The sequence below is a fragment of the Pelophylax lessonae genome, assembly GCF_965119305.1.
Source record: "Pelophylax lessonae genome assembly, chromosome: 2".
NCBI classification, from domain to species: domain Eukaryota; kingdom Metazoa; phylum Chordata; class Amphibia; order Anura; family Ranidae; genus Pelophylax; species Pelophylax lessonae.
In genome coordinates this window covers 686,018,819-686,045,579 of record NC_138769.1, presented here as the reverse complement: position 1 = coordinate 686,045,579, position 26,761 = coordinate 686,018,819, and the positions used below count along the sequence as shown (strand labels likewise).

Here is a 26,761-nt window from a genome sequence, read left to right as displayed (position 1 = left end):
AAGTGGCAGAATGACTGACACTGGGATCTCCATCACACCTGGAGGAAGAGATCCCTTCCTGTCTGACAGCTGGCTAAACTTCTATCACCATGACTACCAGAGAAAACTGTTACTGTGTTTCTCGTCTCTTGTAATTGGTGGAGGCGTGGCCCGGCTGTAACTCGCCGCTGTGCTAGAATGCTGGAGTGGGCGGGGAGAATGAAGAAACGGGCGGGGTTAAGGCTAGAGCGGCATGAGTGGCGCTAAACAGAAAGATGAGTGTGCTGATCTCCGGCCGATCGGTTTATTCCCCGGAGAGATCGGCGGAGCGCACACTGCACAGGTAGGTGAGACGGGGGGGTCTGTGCGATCCCTACATAGAGAGACAAGGTGTGCTGGAAAATGCTTGCATCCAATTGCTAAGTATTGATTGATTGGTTGCTGCTTGTGCAGAAACTATACGATAAATTTACAATCAGCCAATTAAATTAATGAAAAAAAGCCACTGAAAAAAATGTCTTTAATTTTCATTTTAATCAACTGAAGCTGGCCATACACTATACAACCTGATTGTCATAGGTGTGCACAGCCTAAGCTCAAACACACACGTGCGCATGTATATACTCTATATACTGACGGTGTCAGTAGGACAATGCATGGATTTAGTAGTTTTAATTTTTAATATTTTATTTTTTACAATTGTATTTTTTTAAATGAGTTTTTTTTAAGTGCCGATTCACACATATGCGATGTCAGACATCACATGTGATTCGCACCGCACTGCTAGTGAAATCGCATGCGATGTCTGTGTGATGCAAATCTGCATGGCTGAATTTGCATTGCATTCCGACCAAAGTCACACAGGACCGTTTTTTTGGGTCCGCACCAAAATCTGATCACATGGGTGTTCACACCTATGCAATCCGATTCATGTCCGAATTGACAGTTCGCACTGCGATATGCGAACTACTCTGGGGGTGTCGCTAACTTTGTATTGATACCAGCAATTCGCATTTGGCAGTGTGAACTGCCTGTGAGTTTGATGCAATGTGGGAACCTGCATTGGATGCAATGGATTGTAATGGATTTGCAAGGTTCCTGCATCGCGCCAATGTGAACCAGCACTTAATTTTTTTTTTTTTTTTTAGGAGCCCCGTTAGGGGGCTTTGGTGAAATAGGGGGAATCAGTGCCACACGGGGTGATTAGGGTATGCCCAGGCACACCTGGCACACCCTATGTGCCCACCTATGCTGACTGTACAATCTTTAGAGTTACTGGAAGGACACACCTATAGTAGATGGTAGATCTAAGGCCGTTCAGATGCATTGTGTCCCTCCCCTTGCGTCGGGTTGATTCGCACCACAAGTGCGCCGGTGACAACGCAGTCATTTCAATGGTCCGCCAAACATGCAGGAATATGCAAGGTTACGCAGGTGCTTTTTTTTTTTTTTTATTTTTTTTTTTTAACCACTTCCATACCGGGCCCATCCTGGCACTCTTCTCCTACATGTAAAAATCTGCTTTTTTTTTTTTGCTAGAAAATTACTCAGAACCCCCCAAACATTATATATGTATTTTTAGCAAATGGAAAATGGCGGTCGTTGCAACTTTTTATGTCGCGCGGTATTTGCGCATCAATTTTTTCAGACACATTTAAAAAAAAAACTGCTTCATGAATTGAAAAAACAAAACTGTAAAGTTAACCCAATTTTTTTTTTTTTTTATAATGTGAAAAGTAATGTTATTCCGGGTAAATAGATACCGAACACGTCTCGTGGAATGGCGCCAAACATTGAAACATAAAACTATCCATATGAAACGCTTTAAAAATGTTTATAGGTTATGTGTTTAGAGAGACAGGGGAGGTATTGGAGGTATTGGGCTAGAATTATTGCTCTCACGCTAACGTTCGCGGCAATACCTCACATATGTGGTTTTTAGTGGGAGGTAGAGTGCCCCACCGGTTGGTTTTTAGTGGGAGGAAGAGTGCCCCACCGGTTGGTTTTTAGTGGGAGGAAGAGTGCCCCACCGGTTGGTTTTTAGTGGGAGGAAGAGTGCCCCACCGGTTGGTTTTTGGTGGGAGGTAGAGTCCCCCCACCGGTTGGTTTTTGGTGGGAGGTAGAGTCCCCCCCCCCCCCACCGGTTGGTTTTTGGTGGGAGGTAGAGTCCCCCCCCCCCCCACCGGTTGGTTTTTGGTGGCAGGTAGAGTCCCCCCCCCCCCCCACCGGTTGGTTTTTGGTGGGAGGTAGAGCCCCCCCCCCCCACCGGTTGGTTTTTGGTGGGAGGTAGAGTTCCCCCCACCGGTTGGTTTTTGGTGGGAGGTAGAGTCCCCCCCCACGGTTGGTATTTGGTGGGAGGTAGAGTCCCCCCCCCCCCCCCCCACGGTTGGTATTTGGTGGGAGGTAGAGTCCCCCCCCCCCCCCCCACGGTTGGTATTTGGTGGGAGGTAGAGTCCCCCCCCCCACGGTTGGTATTTGGTGGGAGGTAGAGTCCCCCCCCCCACCGGTTGGTATTTGGTGGGAGGTAGAGTCCCCCCCCCCACGGTTGGTATTTGGTGAGAGGTAGAGTCCCCCCCCCCCACCGGTTGGTATTTGCTGGGAGGTAGAGTCCCCCCCCCACCGGTTGGTATTTGGTGGGAGGTAGAGTCCCCCCCCCACCGGTTGGTATTTGGTGGGAGGTAGAGTCCCCCCCCACCGGTTGGTATTTGGTGGGAGGTAGAGTCCCCCCCCACCGGTTGGTATTTGCTGGGAGGTAGAGTCCCCCCCCCACCGGTTGGTATTTGCTGGGAGGTAGAGTCCCCCCCCCCCCCACACCGGTTGGTATTTGGGAGGTAGAGCCCCCCCCCCCCCACCGGTTGGTATTTGGTGGGAGGTAGTCCCCCCCCCCCCCCCCACCGGTTGGTATTTGGTGGGAGGTAGAGTCCCCCCCCCCCCCACCGGTTGGTATTTGGTGGGAGGTAGAGTCCCCCCCCCCCCCCACCGGTTGGTATTTGGTGGGAGGTAGAGTCCCCCCCCCCCCCACCGGTTGGTATTTGGTGGGAGGTAGAGTCCCCCCCCCCCCACCGGTTGGTATTTGGTGGGAGGTAGAGTTCCCCCCCCCCCCACCGGTTGGTATTTGGTGGGAGGTAGAGTTCCCCCCCCCCCCACCGGTTGGTATTTGGTGGGAGGTAGAGTCCCCCCCCCCCCCCCACCGGTTGGTATTTGGTGGGAGGTAGAGTCCCCCCCCCCCCACTGGTTGGTATTTGGTGGGAGGTAGAGTTCCCCCCCCCCCCACCGGTTGGTATTTGGTGGGAGGTAGAGTTCCCCCCCCCCCCCCCACCGGTTGGTATTTGGTGGGAGGTAGAGTCCCCCCCCCCCCCCACCGGTTGGTATTTGGTGGGAGGTAGAGTCCCCCCCCCCCCCCCACCGGTTGGTATTTGGTGGGAGGTAGAGTCCCCCCCCCCCCACCGGTTGGTATTTGGTGGGAGGTAGAGTCCCCCCCCCCCCCCACCGGTTGGTATTTGGTGGGAGGTAGAGTCCCCCCCCCCCCCACCGGTTGGTATTTGGTGGGAGGTAGAGTCCCCCCCCCCCCACCGGTTGGTATTTGGTGGGAGGTAGAGTTCCCCCCCCCCCCACCGGTTGGTATTTGGTGGGAGGTAGAGTCCCCCCCCCCCCCCACCGGTTGGTATTTGGTGGGAGGTAGAGTCCCCCCCCCCCCCCACTGGTTGGTATTTGGTGGGAGGTAGAGTTCCCCCCCCCCCCACCGGTTGGTATTTGGTGGGAGGTAGAGTTCCCCCCCCCCCCCCCACCGGTTGGTATTTGGTGGGAGGTAGAGTTCCCCCCCCCCCCACCGGTTGGTATTTGGTGGGAGGTAGAGTCCCCCCCCCCCACCGGTTGGTTTTTGGTGGGAGGTAGAGTCCCCCCCCCCACCGGTTGGTTTTTGGTGGGAGGTAGAGTCCCCCCCCCACCGGTTGGTATTTGGTGGGAGGTAGAGTCCCCCCCCCACCGGTTAGTATTTGGTGGGAGGTAGAGTCCCCCCCCCCACCGGTTGGTATTTGGTGGGAGGTAGAGTCCCCCCCCCCACCGGTTGGTATTTGGTGGGAGGTAGAGTCCCCCCCCCCCCACCGGTTGGTATTTGGTGGGAGGTAGAGTCCCCCCCCCCCCCCCCCCACCGGTTGGTATTTGGTGGGAGGTAGAGTCCCCCCTCCCCCACCGGTTGGTATTTGGTGGGAGGTAGAGTCCCCCCCCCCCCCCCCACCGGTTGGTTTTTGGTGGGAGGTAGAGTCCCCCCACCGGTTGGTTTTTGGTGGGAGGAAGAGTCCCCAAGGACTGGATAAAAGCAAGCAAAGATCCACATTTTGGACACCATTGCCATAGAATGTTATTATGGGAGCACCCGACAAATGCTTGTTTTTGCACTTTTTTTGGCACTCCTATTAAAGTCTTTGGGGCTTAAAACACATCGATCTGATAATAAAGCCTAAGCCTGTATTGGCCACTGTAGCGGTAAAGGGGATTGTATAATCAGACTTTAGAGTGTATGGTCACTTTTAGCTCCACCCAGAATATTTAAGATTCTGGAAAGCAAGCTGTCAGATTGAAACCTCCTGCAGGTTGAGCATAGAGAAAAAATTAGTTGTGTGTTTTTTCTTTTTATGTGTGTCTTTAGAGGAGTATGTGCAGCACAGGAGCCTCTTTGGGGCAAGATTGTGCATTTTTTACCCAATAGACTAGGGGTCTCCAATCTATCTAAACAAAGGGCCGGTTTAGTGTCCTTCAGACTTTAGGAGGGCCAGACTGTGGTCAGCGGGAGTAGAAAATCTTACTGTACCATTATTGGAGTCGGTGGGAGGAAGAGTGCCCCACCGGTTGGAGTCGGTGGGAGGAAGAGTGCCCCACCGGTTGGAGTCGGTGGGAGGAAGAGTGCCCCACCGGTTGGAGTCGGTGGGAGGAAGAGTGCCCCACCGGTTGGAGTCGGTGGGAGGAAGAGTGCCCCACCGGTTGGAGTCGGTGGGAGGAAGAGTGCCCCACCGGTTGGAGTCGGTGGGAGGAAGAGTGCCCCACCGGTTGGAGTCGGTGGGAGGAAGAGTGCCCCACCGGTTGGAGTCGGTGGGAGGAAGAGTGCCCCACCGGTTGGAGTCGGTGGGAGGAAGAGTGCCCCACCGGTTGGAGTCGGTGGGAGGAAGAGTGCCCCACCGGTTGGTTTTTAGTGGGAAGAAGAGTTCCCCAAGGGCTGTATAAAGGCAAACAAAGGGCCACAGTTTGGGGACCACTACCATAGAATGTTATTATGGAAGCACCCGACAAATGCTTGTTGTTGCACTTTTTTGGCACTCCTATTAACGTCTTTGGGGCTTAAAACACCCAGAATATTTTTAGCTCCACCCAGAATATTTTTAAGATTCTGGAAAAGCGAGCTGTCAGATTAAAACATCTGCAGGTCGAGTGTAGAGCTAAAATTAGCTGTTTTATTTTTTTGTGTGTCTTTAGAGGAGTGTGTGCCACACAGGAGTCTCTTTAGGGCAAGATTGTACATTTTTGACCCCCCATAAACTAGGGGTCTCCAATCTATCTAAGCCCTTCAGTCTTTTTAGGAGGGCTGGACAGTGCACAGTGGGAGTAGAAACTATTACTGTACCATTATTGGTGTCAGTGAGAGAAAATTATATGCCACCGGTTGGTGTATCGATGGGAGGAAGAGAACCGTTACTCTTCCCACACATGCGAATTGGATGCAGGAGGAAAAACCGTATCCAATTCACACATATGTGTACCTGGCCTAAATGATGCGTGTTTGCAGCATGGCCCTATTCACTTGGATGGATCACATTCAAAGCCGGTACTGTCCACCAAATGCTACAGGGGGAACATTTTCGCTGTGAAGCATTGTGGCTGTGACACAGACACCCCCATCTGGCTGCCATTGCAGATTAAGGGGAAGGTCAGTAAAAATGCAGCTCAGTTTTTACCGATCCCTGGCCACAAATGTAAACGAGCCCTAAGGGTAGGTTCACACCACTGTGTGCCAGGAACATCTGCAAAATTGTGCATTTCCTGATACGCAGAGAAACCTGCTTCTCTTTAGCACACACCCGGGGGTGCCATAACATTTTAATGGCATCTTCACCTGGGTATGTGTGCCTGCCAAACCACATGGTGCCAACGCATTTTTTAATAAAAGGTTTGGGGACCTCTTGCCCCCGTGTTTCTCGTGGGAAGGGCAGTTCATTGAAATAAATAGGCTGCCCAATAGGCGATGTGTCGACCAAGCCTTTTTGAGCACAGATAATTATCTGGAAACTGAATGGATAGTTTTGGAAGAATGAATCCATGATTTGGAGATCCCGGTTCTATGCTGACCATGTTCTGAGTTTTTCGAGACGGTGACCGCAAGTCATCGTTCGTTACAGATGAGGAACACAGACAAACCCCAGGCAGTGAGCGTTCCATAGACACAGGGACAGGGCCCATTCTCACCTTGGCATCCTGGGGCCTTGTGTTAGTGTGTGATTTTACAGTTGTAGCACCCTCTAGTGTGTGTGAGAGGTAGAGTAGGCAAAACATATCCTGACTCGTGCTGTATATTCGTGAGTCTATAATTAGGTTGGAGTCATTGGAGTTCAGGGCTGGATGACTCATCTTGGCAGTTTTATGGTGCCTCCTCTAGTGTCTGAAAAGTTGGAGAACCTCCTAGAATTAGAGGGCAGGGATTAGGAGGAGCTGTAATGCATATTTATGGCGCCTCAGCCAATCCTCGGTGGGCTGGCAGGGGACTGAGATAATTTCATAAATAGGCATGGGCGATACCAACAGGGCAGTCAAGTGAAAGATGGAGATCGTGTTGAGGAGGTTGTCAGTGGTCCTGAGGGGTACCCCCTAGACTAAGGGGGGGTGTGACCTGCCTTGAGCCGAGGCTCGGGTGCTGGAAGGATCCTGCCAAAGACACAAGGGAGGAGGCTTTCCTGGAGGCATGGGAGCAAAGCCAGGACAGAGTAAAGCCTAGTACACACTCAACGAATTTCCACCGACCGGTCGTCCATCTTTTGTCCAGAGTTGTGTTTTGTTGGTTGGAATGTGCCTAGACTGCACACGAATTTTCCCGCACGACAGAATTCTACTTCAGAAGTGATGTCATGTGTTGGTTTGCTTTCTTTGTGTTCTTTCTTCTCTGAGCATGCTCAGACTTGCTCATAAGATTTTTCCCTGTCAAAATCTGTACTGACTGCACGAAAATCTCGGACGTGTTTTGACGGAGGACAAAAATTTTATAGCCTGCACACCAGATTTTTTTTGGCCGAAAAGTCGGAGTCGGTTGTCGGAAGCATCATACTAACAAGCCGAAAATCGGCAGATCGGTCGTCAGGCGAAAAATTCCGGCCGAATTTCGACTCGTGTGTACAGGGCTTAAGTAATTCAACACTGGTGGGGACTAACCAAGAGGGGAGGCTGCCACATGGGCGGGCTGGTAAAGAGTCGGCCGGGCGGGTTGGTAAAGAGTCGGCCGGGCGGGCTGGTGTAGAGAGAGACAGCCAGTAGGGCTGATGGAAGAGGCAGCTGCAGCCAGGTGAGCTAGTATTGCCTGAAGAGGTGGTGCTGGGATCAGAGGAAGCAGAAAGAATGGTAAACACTGTTTCACTTCACATGTGCTATTTTAAGGGACTGGGTGTTCCTGCCTGTAAGGGGCTGTTGCTGAACTGTCAGTTCCAACAGGAGTGGATTAGTAAAGCGTGTGCTGGAAAAAAACCTGAAGAGGAGTCTGTATATAGGAAGTTTGTCCCTGAAGATATTTTTGCCATCAAGTGGGCATCCCATAAACTCCCTATCCCCATCCAAGTTGTAAACCCCCTAATAAACAACAAAAACAAAACTATGGACTGTTTTCTGACATTGTGCCTGTGAAGATTCGGTGTGCCTGGCTGTGCAGGAGTGGGGGATCCCTGTTCATCTTCAGCCCCTACATGGGGTGTGCTACACAGGTGTTAACCTGTATTACCATTGGCAGCTTTCTCCTCTGAATGGCAACTTACCCTAAAGGTCCAAAACATCTGACGTGCACCATTTTTTGCAATACAGCATACTATGACACACGGGAGTGCATTACCGTTCACTGCAATGCATGTGTATTTCCTTAGTGCATTGGAGTGCCATTGAAAATAAATGGCACCACAACGTGCTGAAATATATAACCTGCAATAATGTGTATTGCAATAGCCCATGTTTCAACAAAGCACCAATCTGCATAGGTCCTCTGGGCCCATTTATACTTTTGCAGGGCTTTTAGTGCACACATGTCAGGTTGCATTCTCAACTTTGCGCTTCCTAAACGCACGGCAAAAAACACAGAAATGTGCCTTTTGCCCCGTGTTTTGGAAACCCGCTGCAATCGTGAGTCATGCTCGCAGGGCTATTCATTGTTAATGGCAACCCAAGACCGGGTAGCAGACAAATGTTTTGCCACGGGACAAACACGTTAAAATATGCACTAAAAAAACGCTGATGCTTCACAACTGAAAAGGTTCTGGTGCTACTTTGAGGCTTTTGTTTTGTGAAAAACCGGAAGAGAAAAAAAGCGCTAGCTGGAATGTGCGTTCCTGCTACACTCAGGTGTGTATAGGGCCTAACAGTTTCTTAAGGCAGCCCATTAATTTGAATGCGCTGCCTAATGCACCAAAAAAGGTGCATGCATTACTTTTAACAGTACAGCGCCCCCACAATGTGGCACGATGCAATGCAGGTGTTCAGAATGAATGTTTCTGCAATGCAAAAATGCGATCAGCCCTTTTTAAAGTAGAATTTGGGGTATTAAAAAAAAAATGAACCTACATACTTTGTTCCATGCTGCAGCTATCCTACAACAGCCCTAAGACTGAGAACTGGGTGATCACATGACCGCTGATTGCTAAGTTCTCAGTGTGACCGGAGCGGAGAACAGTGATTGTCAGTGAATACTTTCAGTTCTGTTCCTCCAGTGCTCACTAGAGTGCTAGGCTGGGGAGGGGGCAGGCACAGCTGGCTCTACCTCTCAGCCACACCCTGAAAGGTGGAGCCAAGTGGATCCTGACAATAATGTTGGGATCCTTCCTGAACGTGGCACAGGTGAAAACAATAAATGGTCCCGAAAGCATAATGCAGGTGCCATACTGTGACACTGCAGGAAATAGAGGGTGGGCTTAATGCTCGACATACACACAACCCGATTGTTCAATTAACAATTAAATTTACTAACACTATGTGAAATGCAGACCTACAGTATCTAAACAGTCTATTTAATTATTATCAAATCAGTCAGTCAGAAGATTGTACAATCAGATTGCATAGTATTGGTCCGCTTAACAGAAAAGGGTGGGCATTCAGTTTTTCACTTTTTAGCATATTTCAGAAGTGTTGTGTAACAATTGAGGTGTGCCAAGGAAGAGTAGAGGCACTTTGGCACACGTTCTATACCATGTTGCATCAATGAAGGGAGACTGATGTAAATTAAGTCTATGTGATTGAGTGGGATGTCTGGATTGAAAGAAGGAAGGATGATTATTTTATGGCTGGTGGTAGGAAATGAGAATGTGTCCATTCAGCTGTACTATGAAGAATGATCTCGTATTAATCTCTCTCTGTGTCACAGGTTGGAGAGCCAAGTAAAGATTGAGACAATCCAACAGAACTTTAAGGGTACAAAGGATGATGGGGTAAGTAGCCATCTCCTGGCTTCTGTACTGTATACATGTCTGTAATGTATAAATCCAAACTGGGATCTCATGACCATGAGGCGCGTTCCCAAAGTGAGCTCTCGCGGCCACTGAGCTCTCGCGGCCACGAGACGCGCATTCCCAAAGTGGGCTTTTGCGGCCACGAGAGGCGCGTTCCCAAAGTGGGCTTTTGCGGCCACGAGAGGCGCGTTCCCAAAGTGGGCTCTGGCGGTCACGAGAGGCGCGTTCCCAAAGTGGGCTCTGGCGGTCACAAGAGGCGCGTTCCCAAAGTGGGCTCTGGCGGCCACGAGAGGCGCGTTCCCAAAGTGGGCTCTGGCGGCCACGAGAGGCGCGTTCCCAAAGTGGGCTTTTGCGGCCACGAGAGGCGCGTTCCCAAAGTGGGCTTTTGCAGCCACGAGAGGCGCGTTCCCAAAGTGGACTCTGGCGGGCACGAGAGGCGCTTACCCAAAGTGGGCTCTCGCGGGCACGAGAGGCGCATACCCAAACTGGGATGTAACAGCAATGCAAGAGGTAAATGCTTATTGAAGCCGAACTAAACTTACCTTTGCTTCAACGGTCCCATCTTTCGCTGGCATCTTCTCCTGTCTGCCGGTCTTCGGGCATCTTGATTGGCCGGTGTGGGATGATGTCACTTCTTCAGCACATGCGCAGGAGTCAGACATCCCAGCACACAGTGCCAGTGGTATAAGCTAAACTGCGCATGCATAGCTCAGTTTTAATGCCGGAAATGACAGACAGTGAACAGGCAGGTAAGTGTATCTTTTAGCATAAGAGGCATTGCAATAAAGAGCCTGCCTGCTTTCAGTTTGTGACATCTGAACTTTAGTTCTGCTTTAAGTCAAGAGGTGCAAGGGTAAGGTGTGATTCTTAATGCCTCTCATTAGCAGGGTTCATGTATGTAATACGAGGACAAACCTAAACAATCTATGCATTAAGTATCCAAATAGGCAGGCACTTGCACCTACATAGTTGATGGTAGCTCTATAGGTGATTTTACTATCCGATTGTATAGTGTATGGCCAGCATAAGGCTTTCCTGGCCAGGGTCGCTCTCCTACCTCCTCTAATCACAGTGCAGGGTTAAAAGCCCTGCATTGTACATGGTGGTGCAGAGGGTTTCCCACACACCAAAGCTTTGGGGAGAAGAGGAAAGGGCAGGGGTTAGGGTAAGTAATATAGTCTGTTCCTTTCTGTTAGACATAATGATCATTTAAGTACAAAAATAGATGTGCTGTCCCTTTTTTAAATAACCATAAAACCACAATAGATACAGTGACATGAAATGCTAACCGCACAACATTATAAAATTAGACATCTAGACAAAAAAGTTCATGTGAAATGTGAACTACATGTACCGGCAATCCAAAGTGCAGATCCAGTGCCCCAACACCACAGATACACTTTGCCTAACTACCATAAGGTCTGACCCTAAACCTGAGAGGTCACTTCTGTACAGGACAATGCCTGTCAACTGGCAGGTGGCCTTAAGGGAAGAGATGCCAGCTTCCTGACTTTCCAGCCTCCATTTCAGCCACAGTAGCCTTAGATGTTAATTGCTTGAAAGCAATGAGCAATCTGCACCAATGGCCGCTCCAGTAAACGGCATGAGAGAGGGCAAAGAAAAACTATAGTGCAGTAACCTTAAACCTAACCTCTTTATTAGGTACAAATTATACTCACAAGAGACAGATTAAACCACATATAATAGAAAGCACACTGCTCAATCGAGTCCACATGTGCATTGACATCAGCGCAAATGAGCTCCGCACTGACGCGTTTCGTCTGCATAAATATCCTCAAGGGGACAGCAATTGCTAGAATAGGAAGCATTTGGAAATGTCTCTAGCTGTGATATAGTCAGCAGTAACAACGTGTGAGAAGTACTAACCCTTCCTCACCTTATCAAAAACAAAAAATGTTTTTTGGTAGACTCCCACTTTAAATTCTGCTTTATCCCTCTGTGTCCCAGTGATTTAGCCTGCGAAAACGATCTGGAGGAATTGATGCAGCAGATTGACATTATGGTGAACAGTAAGAAAGTGGAATGGGAGAAACAAGTGCATATCATGGAGCAGAAGCTGGAGGTACGGGATCAGGAGCTGACAAGAGCCAGTGGGGTGCTGGATCAGAAGGACTGCGAGGTAAGGAGGGGGGCACAATCTAGGGGCAGGATTACTGTGATGTATTCTCCCGTCTCCTTATCCTTGTCATATAGACTGTAAAACATATTCTTGTTGTTGACACTTCCCTATAACAGAACAGAATGATTTACAATATTGTAGATGTTCATGTTTTTATATTAAACTATATTTTAGGCGTGTTCATTTTATTTGCAGCTGTTTTTATAGCACCAGCAAAGTGGAATGGCGATGCTTTACTATACAAATTTATGACCCTTCCTGAAAATGTTAAGAATACCCAACCAACACCTCCAACCTTTAGGCTGGATTCACACTATTGCCAATTGGATATGGGTTTCCAATTCGCATGTCAGGAGATTGTGACCGGCTCTCTATGGAGTCGGTTCACATATTTCTGGAGCGGCTCTGTTGCGAATTGCCCAGGAGTCCTGTGCGTCTTCTGGTCTGTTTTGGGCCTGAATTCAGCCAAAAATTCGGACTGAAATCAGACCTAAAACGTTGAACAGGGATGCACCGGACCCCTGCTGTGAGCTGCTCTGTCCGGCAGTGTGACCCCAGCCACAAAGTGGTTCTAAAGCTTAAACCTTTTTTACATTAAAGTGGTTGTAAAGGCAAAAGATTTTTTAACCTTCTGTGTGCCGCACGCCCTAATGCTTTCCTGAGCCCCCTCTCAATCCAGTGATGTCCATGAGCGCCTTGGCTCTCTGGGGACCCGCACTCCTGTTTGGCTTTTGGCAGCAGTGGGAGCCATTGGCTCCTGCAGCTATCAGTCACAGCCAGTGAGCCAATCAGGAGATGGAGGGGCGAGTCCAAGCCAGGGCTCTGTTTTGTGAATAGACACACACAGCCACGACTTGGGAGCGTGCAAGCTGCTTGCTGTGGGGGAACCTCTCAGGAGGGAAGGGCCAGGAGTGCCGGTGTGGGACCTGAGAAGAGGAGGATCTGGGCTGCTCTGTGCAAAACCATTACACAGCGCAGGTAAGTATAACATGCGTTTGGAAAAAAAACCAAAAAAAAAAAGACATTATCGCTTTATTGCACTCCTTGCATTAAAGGAGATGTATGGGAATAATTTTTTTCCCCCTATTTATACTTACCTAGGTGGCTGCAGCATCGGTCCCCTGGCGCCTCTGCACTGAGAACCGAACGATCGAACACCACAGATTGCTCGGTTCTGACAGCTCCCCCAGCAGAGAGCTGCTGACTGTCAGTCACCGCTCTCTGCTCTGCCCTCTCCTCACTCATTGGAGCACTGGGCTGTGGATGGGCGGGGAGTGGCCGGCTCAGGCTCTCAGTGGCTTGCTGATGGGCTGAGCCGGGTGTCTGTCCAGGCACCTGGTGGATCCTGATTCCGTGGTCGTGGTGACACGGTGCCTGGACTGACTTCAGCCCACTCTCTGCTGAAAATGGGTCACAGGAGTGCAAAACAAACTGCACTCCTGTGATCCATAGGAGATGTACAGCCAAATGAGTTTTGGCTGTACATCTCTTAAGGTGAAAAATGTTTAGGCATCAAATTTGGCTCCTTAGCCCCCCCCCCCCCCCCCCCACCTTATACATACCTTAGCCCTCATTAGATCCAGCACTGTGCACATCTGCAGCGCTTCTCTCTCCTCCCTTCTGGGTCTCACTGGCTTTGCTAGTATATTGATTAGCTGTGCAATGAAAATTCCAGTGCCAAAATGGAAAATTCAGGATGCACTTGGCTGAACCCAAAATCGACTATCTTTAAAAAATATATTTATTTTTATAAATAATTGCATTATATTCGACAAAAAATGTAATGATTTTAAATGAATATGAATTTATTGTCGGCCATTATTGGCACCTTTTTTGAAGTGGTGTTAAAAATCTTGCTGGCCACAGTCATATGGCCTATGAAAAACAATCCATAAGCATGGTAAAATCAGCGTTTTTGATAGCCGTCATCGGCATTTTTTTTGCATTCTCTGAAAACCCTGTTTTAAGGCCAATAATTTTTGGCGGCCCAAATTCCAGTGCATCACTAATAGAGATGTTTGTTTGTTTTTGTTTTTTTTTTCTTATTCATTTTTTTTTTTTTTTTACAGTCTCTTTAAGACACACTCCTTCTCCCTTCCTATTGGCTAGTAAGCAGAGCCGGATTTTAGCCTTGCCAATTTAAATCGGAACTAAGCCAAACTTGTCAAAAACTTCAAGCAGGCAACTCTTTATTGCAGAAGAGACATGCTAGCCTATGTTCCTTCTGCATTAGCACATACTTACCAGCTGGTCTCAGTGTTCTATTGAATGTACACTGAACTGCGCATGTGCGCTTAGCATACATTCCTGGTACACTCCAGCTGGGCAAGAACGGCTGACTTATGTGCGCATGCGCAGGATGATGTCCTACCAAATCAAGAGGCCAAAAACTCTGCACCCAGAAGCAGCCTGGGCAGTAGGAGACGGCAGCCGGTGAGGGATGTAATCGCAGCATCGCTGGAAGGTGTTGCACACCAGTCTCATAGGGCCTAATATCTGTTACTTTACTGTTCTACTAAAAAGGGGTAGGAAAGTGCATGAAGTTTGGCATGTGCATGTAAATAGGCAAATATAGCTGTTTTCTTCTACATGCTGCAAAAATTCTGCACTCGGGCAAACCTCCCTGAGCACATACAGCCCTGAGTGCAAGTAATGCTCATTACAGGGTCCATCTGCTGTGTATTGCATCCTATCATAGATTTTGACAGGCCGTTGGCAGCAAGGCTGGGTGCAGCACCTGTGCCTCCAGGGCACCCAAAAATGCCACCTTTTGGTGCACAGGGGCCAAACCACCCATGTGCATTTGGCCTAACCCAGGAGGTTATATACTGTAAAAATAAATGAGCCTCCACCTGAACCAGCACATAGCAGAGCCTACATATAAAATAATGTATTTATGTCCCATTCCATGACATATCCAAACAATTAGAGGATTGTTTCTTTTTTTGGAATAGTGGGTGGAGCCATGCTATTAATAATAATAATAATAATAATAATAATAATAATAATAATAATAATATTATATATATATATATATATATATATTTTTTTTTTTTTTTTTTTTCATGCTTCTTGGCCCACTGTCCCTCCAGAATTGATGGTGTATACAGCTCACATACAGCCAAAGGCCCCATTCACACTGGAACGTGTGTAAACTCTGTTTCTTTTGTGTGCGTAGGGCAGCCTAGTCACTTGAATAGGCTGCCCTACGTGTGACAAATGGGCCAGAGAAGTTCCAGAACCTTTGCAGGCGTGGAACATTGCACATTTTTTTAGCATGCGTGCATTGGTTGCAGGGAAAAAAAAGCGCATCTACTAACCAAGAGGTACTATTATCAATTATTGGCTCTGCAAGTGTGATGCACATTTGCAGTGTGTTTCTGAAACAGGCGGCAAAATGCGCACTTCCTCTGCGCTTTTTACGTGCGTTACGGAAACACCAAGTGTGAATGCGTCCTAATATCGTAGAGCCATTCGTACAAACTGCATACAGCTATTTTAAGGCTTGTTGGCCATCAACAGTTCAGTGTATGAAAGCCATAGCTTCTATTGCATAGGGATGTGGATACCAATGAGATAGTATAACTCAAAAAATATAAAACTAAAGACTTTTGTTTTTTGTTTTTTTGCTGACTTTGTCCCTATTAGGGAGATTCACCCTCCATTTGTCCTGTTGACTGGTATCACCAGGAGTTAAAGTGCAAGAAAAGGGGAAATCCTCCAACAAGGATACTTTTTTTATTTTTGTTATGACCCTGGTGGCAACCAAGGATTTCTCCCTCTTTCGAGGGATTTCCTCCCTGTTCCTGTTTTAGCTATAGGACACAGATGGCAAAAAAAAACTGAGAGGGGTTATAACTAGTGATCGACCGATATCGTTTTTTTAATACCGATATTTTGGTCATCGGATATCGGTATCGGCCGATATTTTCGGACCTGTAAAAAATTTTTGTGGAGGGATCTGGGGGTCTAAAAGACCCCAAACCCCTCCTCTGCATTGAAAAGCATTCAAAACGCCAACTTTGGCTGTTTTGAATGCTGTCAGTTTTTTTAATTTGGCGCCGAGTACCCGGAAGTGATGTCATGACGGAGACCCGATGAAAGCCGAATGCGGCTTTCATCGGGTCTTTGGCAGCGATGAAGGTAGGATGCCCGGGTCTCCCGGTGGGATGGGTGACCCGGGCGAGCTGCGGGAGGGGGGGGGGGTGCGTCCCCTCCCGCTCCTTGTAATGACAGCCAAACGGTCGGTTGTCATTACAAGACAGCTGACCGTCAGCTATGGACGCCGGTACCGGGGTGATGGCTCTAGCTGCAGGCATCACTCCGGTACAAGCACTTTCCCAAAATATCGGCAATATCGGTAACCTCCGGGGCCGATTCCGATATATCTGGGAAAGTCCATATCGGCCCCCGATATATCGGTGTTGCCGATAATTGGTCGATCCCTAGTTATAACCCTTCTTTCTCTCCCTCTCCTCTCCTTCCCAACAGGCATTCTAATTTCTTTCTACTCTATCCAAAACTTAAAAATGTTTTGCCTTTAGTTATTTAAAACATGGGTGCTCAATCTGTGGCCCTCCAGCTGTTGCAGTGCTACAACTCCCATCAAGCCTCTGCCATTGGGAGTCATGCTTGTAACTGTCAGCAGCTTGTACTTCCGCAACAGGTTAAGCACCCATGCTTTAAAGGGTAATTCCACTTTCATTGGAAAAAAAAAACACAGCAAATTAAAAAAATAATAATTATATAGCATATGCAATTCATACTGTAATTTTAATGTTCTTAAAATTGACCTTTCCTTTTCAATCTGCAACTCTGTAATCTGTAAAATGCAATGCAATATGACTACCTGGAGGTGTTCTGTACACAGAATGCCCCCCAGAAACCGAATTTCCTGCTTGTGTAATTGGCTCACTGGTTTTCCCAGAAGTCTGATTTTTGGCATCCCCTGCAACAAAAATTGCATTTTTGGTGAGATGCTCCCAAAGGGAAACCATGTCTAAAGAGATGCAGACCCTGCCACTTTCCTCAGAGCCCTGCAGGTGCAGAAGCTGCATGATAATTATGAAACCACTCCCGTTAGATTTACTCTGCACAGCAATCGGCTATTCCTTCAGAATAACAAAAGGTAGGAATCTGAAACAAAGTTTGGTAAAATCCTTGTAATGTACAGAGATCACCCAGAGGGGAATGATGTGTTTTTGTTGTTTTTTGTTTTTTCTCAACAAAAGTGTGAGTTACTCTTTAAACGAGGAACTACCAAACAGCAAACACAACTAAAATATGTACTGTATGTATAAAAAGAAGGAAAGTGTAGCGCTATGCTAATCCAAATAGTCCATAAACAGCACTGAAATGCAGATGTAAAAGAAGTGTATTGATCGATCAGTCAGAAGTACAGATGAAGACCACCACCAGACACCGAACACACTGCCTCTTACCCTCCAGCCAATCCAATACAGCATGAAGTATCCCAAAATAGACTCAGCCAATACCCTCTGTTGTAAGGAACGACATTCCAATCCCTTCTATGCTGATAATGTCTCCTTGTAACTCGCATATCCAAAGACATAAAAAGGGCCCCATAAGGAAAAAAATAGTCAGAGTAGTACCAGAGGATTAGATTTTAATTAGAAAGGTAATATTATACATTCTCTTTTGGCAGAGTATTTGAATGCTGAAGAGAATCATAGGCACTATATAAGTTTCAAACCATAAAGATGGCCGCTGCGTCCCAAATGTGATGACGTCACACGTCCCAAGTCCCTCCCAATGCGTTTTGTCAGCAATGACGTCATCAGTGGTGTTTATTTATATTCTTGTAATCCAAACGCAGCTTTCTTTTGTAATTAATGTACTGTATGTGTTCTGCTTAGTATCTGCTGTAGGAGATGATGGCAGCAATATGATTTTTTTTCAAATACTTGACATTCTTTGTGTGACAGATCCGAATTCTCTCCAAGAAGCTGGAAATGACCGATCGGTCACGAGAAGAAATTGTTCAGAACTATGAGAAGCAGCTGGAAGCCTTGAAATCTCAGGTGAGGCCTTCACCTTTTACTGTGATATGAATAAGGTGTCACTGCACATGTGCTACAAGTGTAGTCTACAGGCTGTACTCCAGGGATCCATGTACAGTGATGGGAGACTAATGGATCTCAATGAGGTAATAAACAATCCTGCTTATAACCTTTTTTTTTTTTTTTTTTTTTTTTTTTTTTAGTATTTGAATAGCGTGTGGAAGGAGTAGAACACGTGCCAGGTCATTTTTTTGCTATCTGTGTCCCATTGGGGAGATTTCCCTCAACTTCCTTTTCCTGGAGAATTAACAGGAAGTGAGAGGAAATCTCTTCAAAGTGAAGGGAATTCCCTTAGAATGTTTCTTTCAGCTCTCGTTCTGGTAACAACTTTTAAACTTTGATTAAACAGCACTTTTTGTCCCAACTATGGTGACCAGCACAGAGAGAGGGCAAATCTCCCCAGCGGGGACACAGACACCAATAAAGGCTTGACAGGGGTTAATACCCTTCCCCACTCTATGCACAACTAAAATAAAAGTTAAGCGACACACTAACGTGCTCGCATGCTATACTCCTTTAGAGTTGAGCTCTGCAGTTCCGTAATTCATGATTCATAATTGCAAAAGTGGTTCTTTAAGCAGAAGGTTATGTATATAAATGCATTCTATGCATTAGGATGAAAAGCCTTCTGTGTGCATTTTTGGGCCTCAAAAAATGAGATAGTCCATCAGTACATTGGAATTAATCGATTTTCAGATATTTACCATAGTTTTGTGGACTCTATAACTTTCCTACCAACTAAATGATATACAGGCGTTCCCTGGGTTACGAACAAGATCGGGTCTGTAGGTTTGTTCTTAAGTCGAATTTGATTGTAAGTCGGAGCAAGTACGTTTTGTAAGTGTAGCTCCAGCCAAAAGAATATTTAAGTTTTTTTTTTTTTTTTGGATAGCATATGGTACAGGGGTGGTAACCCTTCCCTATATTATTTTTTTTTTTTTGCTGCCTGTGCCCCTGTTCAGAAGATTTCACCTCACTTTCTGCACTTTCTGTCGCTATGACAACTGGACTTTGAAAATTTTGGGTTGTTGTGGAAGCAAGGATTGGTGATAAAGCTTCAGTGGAGACACCTTTTTCCCATGATAACTCTTCCAGGAGTGAATTTCCCTTCCTAGGGGGAGATTTCTCCTCACTTCCTGTTGTCTCCCTCTGTTTGTAAGTAGGAGTCGTTTGTAAGTCGGATGTTTGTAACCTGGGGACCGCCTGTATACTGATTTGGGTTATCAACAAGGAAATGCAGCAGTATACATTTGGCCCACATTTTTGAAGAAAGAGTTTTCATTTGCAAAATGTTAGAGCAGAAAACAGAAATTTTTCTGATCTGTTTTTTTTTTTTTTTTATTATTTATTTTTTTATTTAGCAAAAAAATTAGAAAAAAAAACCCAGTGGTAGATACATACCACCAAAAGCTCTATTTCTGTGGAAAAAAAAAGATAAATATGTCATATGGGTACAGTGTTGCATGACTGCGCAATTATCCCTCAAAGTGTGACAGCGCTGAAACCTCAAAATTGGCCTGGGCAGGAAGGGAAAAAAAGTTCCCAGACTTGAAGTGGTTAAGAGTGATGTTCTACAAGGAGACCACAGCGCAGGGAGAGTGAAACCTATACAAGGAAAGAGAAAACGGTACTTTTGTAACAAAAAATAATGCAGCCTTGTGTCATTTTACAACGCACTATAAAACAAAGTATTCTTTTGTGAGAATTTCATTCTTTTAAGCTGTTCTTACAAATGGCCACAAGATGGAGCTCAGCTACTATGGGAATATTTTCATGTAAGCATCCCAAATTTAAAACCACTTAAATTCAGATATACAACATACTGTGTTTGGTGTGTAAAATGTTATAGGAGGACTTTACTAAACATTTGCTCTTTTACTGTGTGGGGGTGGTACATATACATATGTGAACTGCTTCATTTTCCATACACCGACAACTAACTCTACCAAATGACACGCCTAAAGCTGTGTCCAGAAGATTAGACTTTGATTTATACCTGGTCATATAAAACTAGAACAAAAGGCCTTTTTTTTTTTTTAGTTTTGGATAGAGTGGAGAGGGATTAGAACACCTGACATTTTTTTTTTATTGCTGTCTGTCCCCCCCGTTTGGGAGATTCACCTTCTCTGTCCTGTTTACTGTTAAAAGAAAATCCCAAATTTTGAGTTGTCACCAGAACAAGAATAAAGCACAACCATGCTCTCACTTTGGAAGGATTTTCTCTTCCCCCCCCCCCCCCCGTGGGATATATATATATATATATATATATATATATATATATATATATATATATATATATATATATATAATATATTTTTTTATATTTTTTTTTTTTTTGTCCAACGGGTTATAACCCTCTCTTACTTTGGAAAAAATTGCCTTTAGTTCTACTTGTAGCAGGTTTTCCAGGCATTGGACCTGATGTGGGTCTGCCATCATTACCGATGTGAGCTGTGACCCTGGGTGTGAGAACTGAGACATGGACAACTCCGGCATCTTTGTTTGGTTGTTTTATTGTATTTAAGGGGATGGGAGAAGGGAATGAGTGGGATACTCCTTTAGGCTCAACTAGATACAACTTGGGACTTTATCCAGAAAATTGTCTGTTAACGCTGCCTGGACACCAGCCTACGCTCACTGACACTTGGAACTCTCTGTAACTTGAGAGAAGCGCTGAATCCTCAACTTTAAGTCCAGAAGACCCAGGACTGTAGAGTAGAGTATGAAACTGCTGACACTGCAAAGTCACTGGCTACTCCTTCCGGCCTTGCACTGGCTTGAGGTAGCTTGTTGTGAATTCCTGTATGGCTGCAATCCTCAACTGGTACTCTGTACAATTCAGGGCCCAAACTGCAGGCGCCCCCTTTAACCTTTAGCTCTTCAGGGTCCACTAACTATGTGTACCCCCTCTGTTACTTCAGGGTCCTCAACCTATGTACCCCCTTTCCAACTAGCTGACACTGGATCCTAATACTTCCTCCAGCGTGGTCTCCTCTAACACTTCAGGCAGACCCCCAGAGGCAATCTCACGACCTGTGTAGGCTTTCCTGGGACTGGACCCCTCTCTCTCCCCTGGTTCTCGGCACACCGGATCCCCTCAGCTCAACTCAGCACTCCTCTGGATTCTCAGGAGACACCCTGAGACATCCACCTCCTCAGACAGGAGGAGACAGCCGTTCTCTCCCTCCTGGGACTCTGCTCCCGCCAAAGACACCTAGTCATGCACCCCCTTCAGACTTATACCCTTCCCCAGAATCCTCTGCGGCAGAATCTGCCTCTTGGGGTAGATACAAGCCTGAATGTATCTCATGATTGGGTTTCCTCCACTGCCCTATGAGAAGCCTCTCACAGGAACCAGTGGGGAGACTCCCCTCTCAGCAGGCACACCTGGAAGCCATGACACCCTGAAAAAAGAAATCATAGCCCTGCTGTTAGGCAGACAAGGCCCACTATACATTTGCCTTGCACCTACCTGTAGGGTGCTACATACTTTAAGCAGCCCTCAAAAATTCCACTCGTCTGCTCGCATTTTGCGAGTGGAATGATAAGGATGGAGAGTAAGGGCTGTGCTGTAAGAAAAGGCTGGACCCGGGGCGCAGAGCAGTGCGCCCTGAGCCCACACATTGTGTGACAATAGCGAATTAATATTCGCTATTGTCACACGGATCCTCCTCCTGACCCTCCTCCCAGCCAATCAGGAAGCGTGTCAGAGACCCGTCTCCTGATTGGCCGAAAGGCGAACAATTGCCATTGGCCAAGGAGGAGGACTCGGGAGACGCGGAGGATTGAGGAGAAGCCGCCGCTGCATCAGGTAAGTGCACTGGTCTCTCTGCACACTGTGGGCACTCTGCATTGAAAGGGGGCACGCTGTGGTCACTCTTCATTGAAAGGGGGCACGCTGTGGTCACTCTGCATTGAAAGGGGGCACCCTGTGGTCACTCTGCATTGAAAGGGGGCACCCTGTGGTCACTCTGCATTGAAAGGGGGCACCCTATGGTCACTCTGCACCCTGTGGTCACTCTGCATTTAAGGGGCCACGCTGTGGTCACTCTGCATTGAAAGGGGGCACACTGTGGGCACTCTGCATTGAAAGGGGGCACGCTGTGGGCACTCTTCATTGAAAGGGGGCACGCTGTGGGCACTCTTCATTGAAAGGGGGCACGCTGTGGGCACTCTGCATTGAAAGGGGGCACGCTGTGGGCACTCTTCATTGAAAGGGGGCACGCTGTGGGCACTCTAAAGTTGTTGTTGTTGTTAATATTTTTTTGTAACTTAATTCCTAATAAAACATTTAGCAGTGTAATTTTATGAGATATTTTACGAGGGCGTGTTTAGGGGCGGAGCAGGGTTTGGGTGGGGCAACAAGTGGCAAGTAACTCTTAAGGCCTGGCTAGTAGCTCATGACTTGAAATTTTGAGCCCTGCTTTACGGGTTTTTTAACCTTTTTTTTTTATTACCGGTACAGTTTCTCTTAATGTCGTGTTGGCTTTCACTTCTCCTTGTTGTGTAAGTTTATTCAGTAAGTGGACTGGAGAGCTACGTTTATAGTTTTATTTATCACTATCGCCCACTAGGGGATCCCTGCACTACTGATGGTTGGAGACATTCATTTTAGGCCACTAGGGGAACTGGCACTACTGATGGTTAGACACACTCATTATTGGCCACTAGGGGAACCTGCACTACTAATAGATGGACTTTCCACATCACCCACTTGGGGAACCCTGCACTACTGATGGTTGGACGCACTCATTATCACCCACTAGGGGAACTCTGCACTGATGATGGTTGGACACACTCACCATCAACCACTAGGGGAACTCTGTACTATTGATGGTTGGAGACACTCATTATAGGCCACTAGGGGAACCGGCACTACTGATGGTTGGACACACTCATTATTGGCCACTAGGGGAATCTTCACTACTGGTAGTTGGGACTCCCCTTATCACCCACTAGGGGAACCCTGCACTACTGACGGTTGGAGACACTCATTATAGGCCATTAGGGGAACCGGCACTACTGATGGTTGGACACACTCATTATTGGCCACTAGGGGAACCTGCACTGCTGATAGTTGGACTCTCCTCATCACCCACTAGGGGAACCGGCGCTACTGATGGTTGGACGCACTCATTATTGGCCACTAGGGGAACCTGCACTGCTGATAGTTTGACTCTCCTCATCTACCACTAGGGGAACCCTGCACCACTGATGGTTGGACACACTCAGTATCGATCCCTGCACTATTGATGGTTGGGCACACTCATTATCACTCACTAGGGGAACCCTAGATTACTGATAACTGTATAAACTCCTTATCATTGTAGTTGGTTGGATGCAGACCTTATTGCCCACTTGGGGTACCCTGCACTGCTGATGATTCAACACACATTATAGCCCCGCAGGGAAATCCTGCACTGTCTGCTCTTTGCACTGGGTCAATGAGCTATGGGGGGAACTTGACTATGTACAGCCACTCTTGCCTAAATTATTGTGTAATGGGGGCCAAGGTGGCTCTCTCAAACAGAGTGTATGCATCCAATGTCCGGAAAATTATGGAAATCTTATTCTTTTAGTAGTATGAAGTATATTTTTTATTTTTTGCACACCTTTAAATCCATTGCATACAGCTGTACAGTAAACCCCCCCTCCATTGCGGGGGTTACGTTCCGGACCCAGCCGCGAAAAGTGAAATTCCGCGAAAAACCCTATTAAAATGAATTGTAGGCATGTTTTTTTTACTGTCACTGTACATGTAAAAGCATTTTAAGGTCTTTAAACACACTTTTAAAACAATAGAAACTCATTTAAACACATAAAAGATACTAAGAGACAGAGCAAGAGCTATGGAAAACACAAAAATATTTCATTTTTAATGATTTATATAGTAAAATAACATTACAAAAAAAAACGCGAATTACCGGGACTGCAAAAACTGAACCGCGATGGAGCGGGGGATTACTGTACATCCTTGCATACTTCATACTTTTGCATTACAAAATGGATACTACGCTCATAGACCATACGCTGTATATTTTATATATTATTTTATTATATAATAAGACTTATCTGTTTCTTGGAAAGACCCTGATCTCCATATTGAATAGTCTAATGTTTCGCTTTATTCTCGTCATTCTTTCTAGCTGTGTAAGCTAAAGAAAAGTTATGAAAAACTGCAGTTTTATTGTGTGAGGAGTCAGAAGAATGAGCCCATTGCAGTCAGTCCAGGCCAGGAGAAAAACCAGTCTGAGCTGATGTGTTTGTCTCAGAAGTTAGAGGTGAGTGCGGCGGCTCTTGTTAGGGAAGGGTGCAGGGAGGTTTAAATGCAAAATAAAGGCTCAATGGAACTGAAATTTAAAATACATTGAGCTTAATTCACAAAGCTAAAATACCAGGATATCGATCCTTTTCTTATTTTTGAAAAAAAAAAAATTTAAATTAGTTGTGTCTAAAACTAAAGATCGTTCTACTTTTGTACAACATGAATTAAGCCTTTTGTGTCTAAAATGTTTGTATAACATAACTTAAGCGTACACATTTTTGGTTGCATTTAGTCCCCTTTTTAAAAACGATTTTAACAACATATTAAAGGGTAAGGCCCTTCCATAGTACAACTACAATGTATTTACAGATCAAAAAAACAAACGCAGGTCCCGATGGAAAAGCTGATTACTATCGCAGTTCAGTAAAAATGACTTTGCTGTCCAGGGTTGAACACATCCACTACCCTAAGGAGTCTTCCCTAACCTGAGACCCTCCCACAATCTCTTAACAATAATCCAATTACAGGAAGAGAAGCAGAGTACTCTAATGGGACCTGGAGGGGGGTCTCTCTAATGGACACAGAGAGGGCCTCTGTTAGAGAGTATGTTAGACAGAGCCCCCAGACATCCTGCAGGATATGGTCAGAGACTGCAGACTTGATACAAGAGCTGCTCAGAGACTGCAGACTTGATACAAGAGCTGCTCAGAGACTGCAGACATGATACAAGAGATGGTCAGAGACTGCAGACATGATACAAGAGCTGGTCAGAGACTGCAGACATGATACAAGAGCTGGTCAGAGACTGCAGACTTGATACAAGAGCTGGTCAGAGACTGCAGACTTGATACAAGAGCTGGTCAAAGACTGCAGACTTGATACAAGAGCTGGTCAGAGACTGCAGACATGATACAAGAGCTGGTCAGAGACTGCAGACTTGATACAAGAGCTGGTCAGAGACTGCAGACTTGATACAAGAGCTGGTCAGAGACTGCAGACTTGATACAAGAGCTGCTCAGAGACTGCAGACTTGATACAAGAGCTGGTCAGAGACTGCAGACTTGATACAAGAGCTGGTCACAGACTGCAGACTTGATACAAGAGCTGGTCAGAGACGAATGCTTTCTTTGGGTGGCATTTGATCACCACTGCAGTTTATTTTTTGTGCTATTTAAAAAAAAAAAAAAAAAAAACTAATTTTGAAAAAAACAAAATTTCCAAAAAAAACATCCTAATAAAGAAATTAGATTTTTTTTTTACATTTTTTATTTTACATTTTTTATCAATTTAGGCCAATATGTTTTATGCTACATGTTTTTGGTAAAATAATATCCCAATAAGCGTATATATTGTTTGGTTTGTGCAAAAGTTATAGCGTCTAGAAACTATGGGATAGATTTATGGATTTTTTTTTTTTATTTTTAACCAGTAATGGTGGCAATCAGCAATTTCTAGTGGGACTGCGACATTGCAGCGGACAAATCTGACACTAAGTGACACATTTTGGGGACCAGTGACACCAATACAGGGATCAGTGCTAAAAAATGCACTCTCACTGTACTAATGGCACTGGCTGGGAAGGGGTTAACATCAGGAGTGATCAAAGGGTTAAATGTGTCCCTAGGGAGTGCTTACTCACTGTGGGGGAGGTGATTTGATTGGGGGAAGACAGAGACTCGTAATCCTGCTTAGCAGAAACCTAGGATCTCCATCTTCCCCTCTCACAGAATGGTGGTCTGCCTTGTTTACATAGGCAGACCGCCGTTCTGCCTCTCTTGGGAACGATCGCTGGGTGCCGGCAAACATCGGGTCCGCTAGGCCCACCACTGATTGACTCCCGCTGTGTCCAATCACAGCAGGAATGGGTCGCCCGCATGTGCACCCCAGACCCGGGAATAGAAATGACGTATAGGTATGTGATTTTGCGCTGAAGGACTGTCCTGCCGCAGTATATGTACGTGGGGTGGTCCGGAAGAGGTTGAAGTATAACTATAGGCATTTTTTTTTTCCATTTTTGTGAGGGTTATAACCCGTTAGATGTTTGTTTTTTGTTTTTTTTACCATCTCTATCCCATTGGGGACTAAAATAAAGCATGAGTTATTTCATCAAAATGTGGAGGTATTTATCTCATGAAACATTCAGTATTTTCTCTCCTGATGCAATATACAGTGGGAAAGGATTAGAACCCCTGTGAGTTTTTATTGCTAATAACGAGGTAAACTGGTTTAAACCGTAGAAATATGCCAACTCCCTAATCAGTGCAGTCCCTGCAACAATACAAAAGAACGAAGGTGAACGAATACCAGGCAAAGGGAAGTTACTTTCACAGGACACGTGTGGCGTATCAAAAAAAAAAGGAAGTTCAATTAAGTAAATACAAAATATCTTTATAAATGTCATATATTAAATGAAAATAGTATAAATGTGTATGTGTGTATGTATGTATGTGTATGTATATATATATATATATATATATATATATATATATATATATATATATATATATACATAATATAGTGGTTTTTTTTTGTATTTTAACGTTGCACTTCTGTTTGTCAAAAGCATTATTTTTGTTTATGAAACTTGGTTTTATTTATAAAGCCAGTATATATC

General features: G+C 46.0%; 1 protein-coding gene across 1 annotated transcript in view; it reads left to right on the top strand.

The window, feature by feature from the left end:
- Positions 1-201: 201 nt before the first annotated feature.
- The window catches only part of DEUP1 (deuterosome assembly protein 1), a 101,596-nt gene continuing 75,036 nt past the window's right edge, over positions 202-26,761 (top strand). The window contains exons 1-5 of the mRNA XM_082245865.1: positions 202-322; positions 9,578-9,641; positions 11,631-11,802; positions 17,748-17,843; positions 24,029-24,163. Coding sequence (XP_082101991.1) covers positions 9,634-9,641; positions 11,631-11,802; positions 17,748-17,843; positions 24,029-24,163 — 411 coding nt within the window. The 5' untranslated portion in view covers positions 202-322; positions 9,578-9,633. The remainder of the gene's footprint in view (positions 323-9,577; positions 9,642-11,630; positions 11,803-17,747; positions 17,844-24,028; positions 24,164-26,761) is intronic.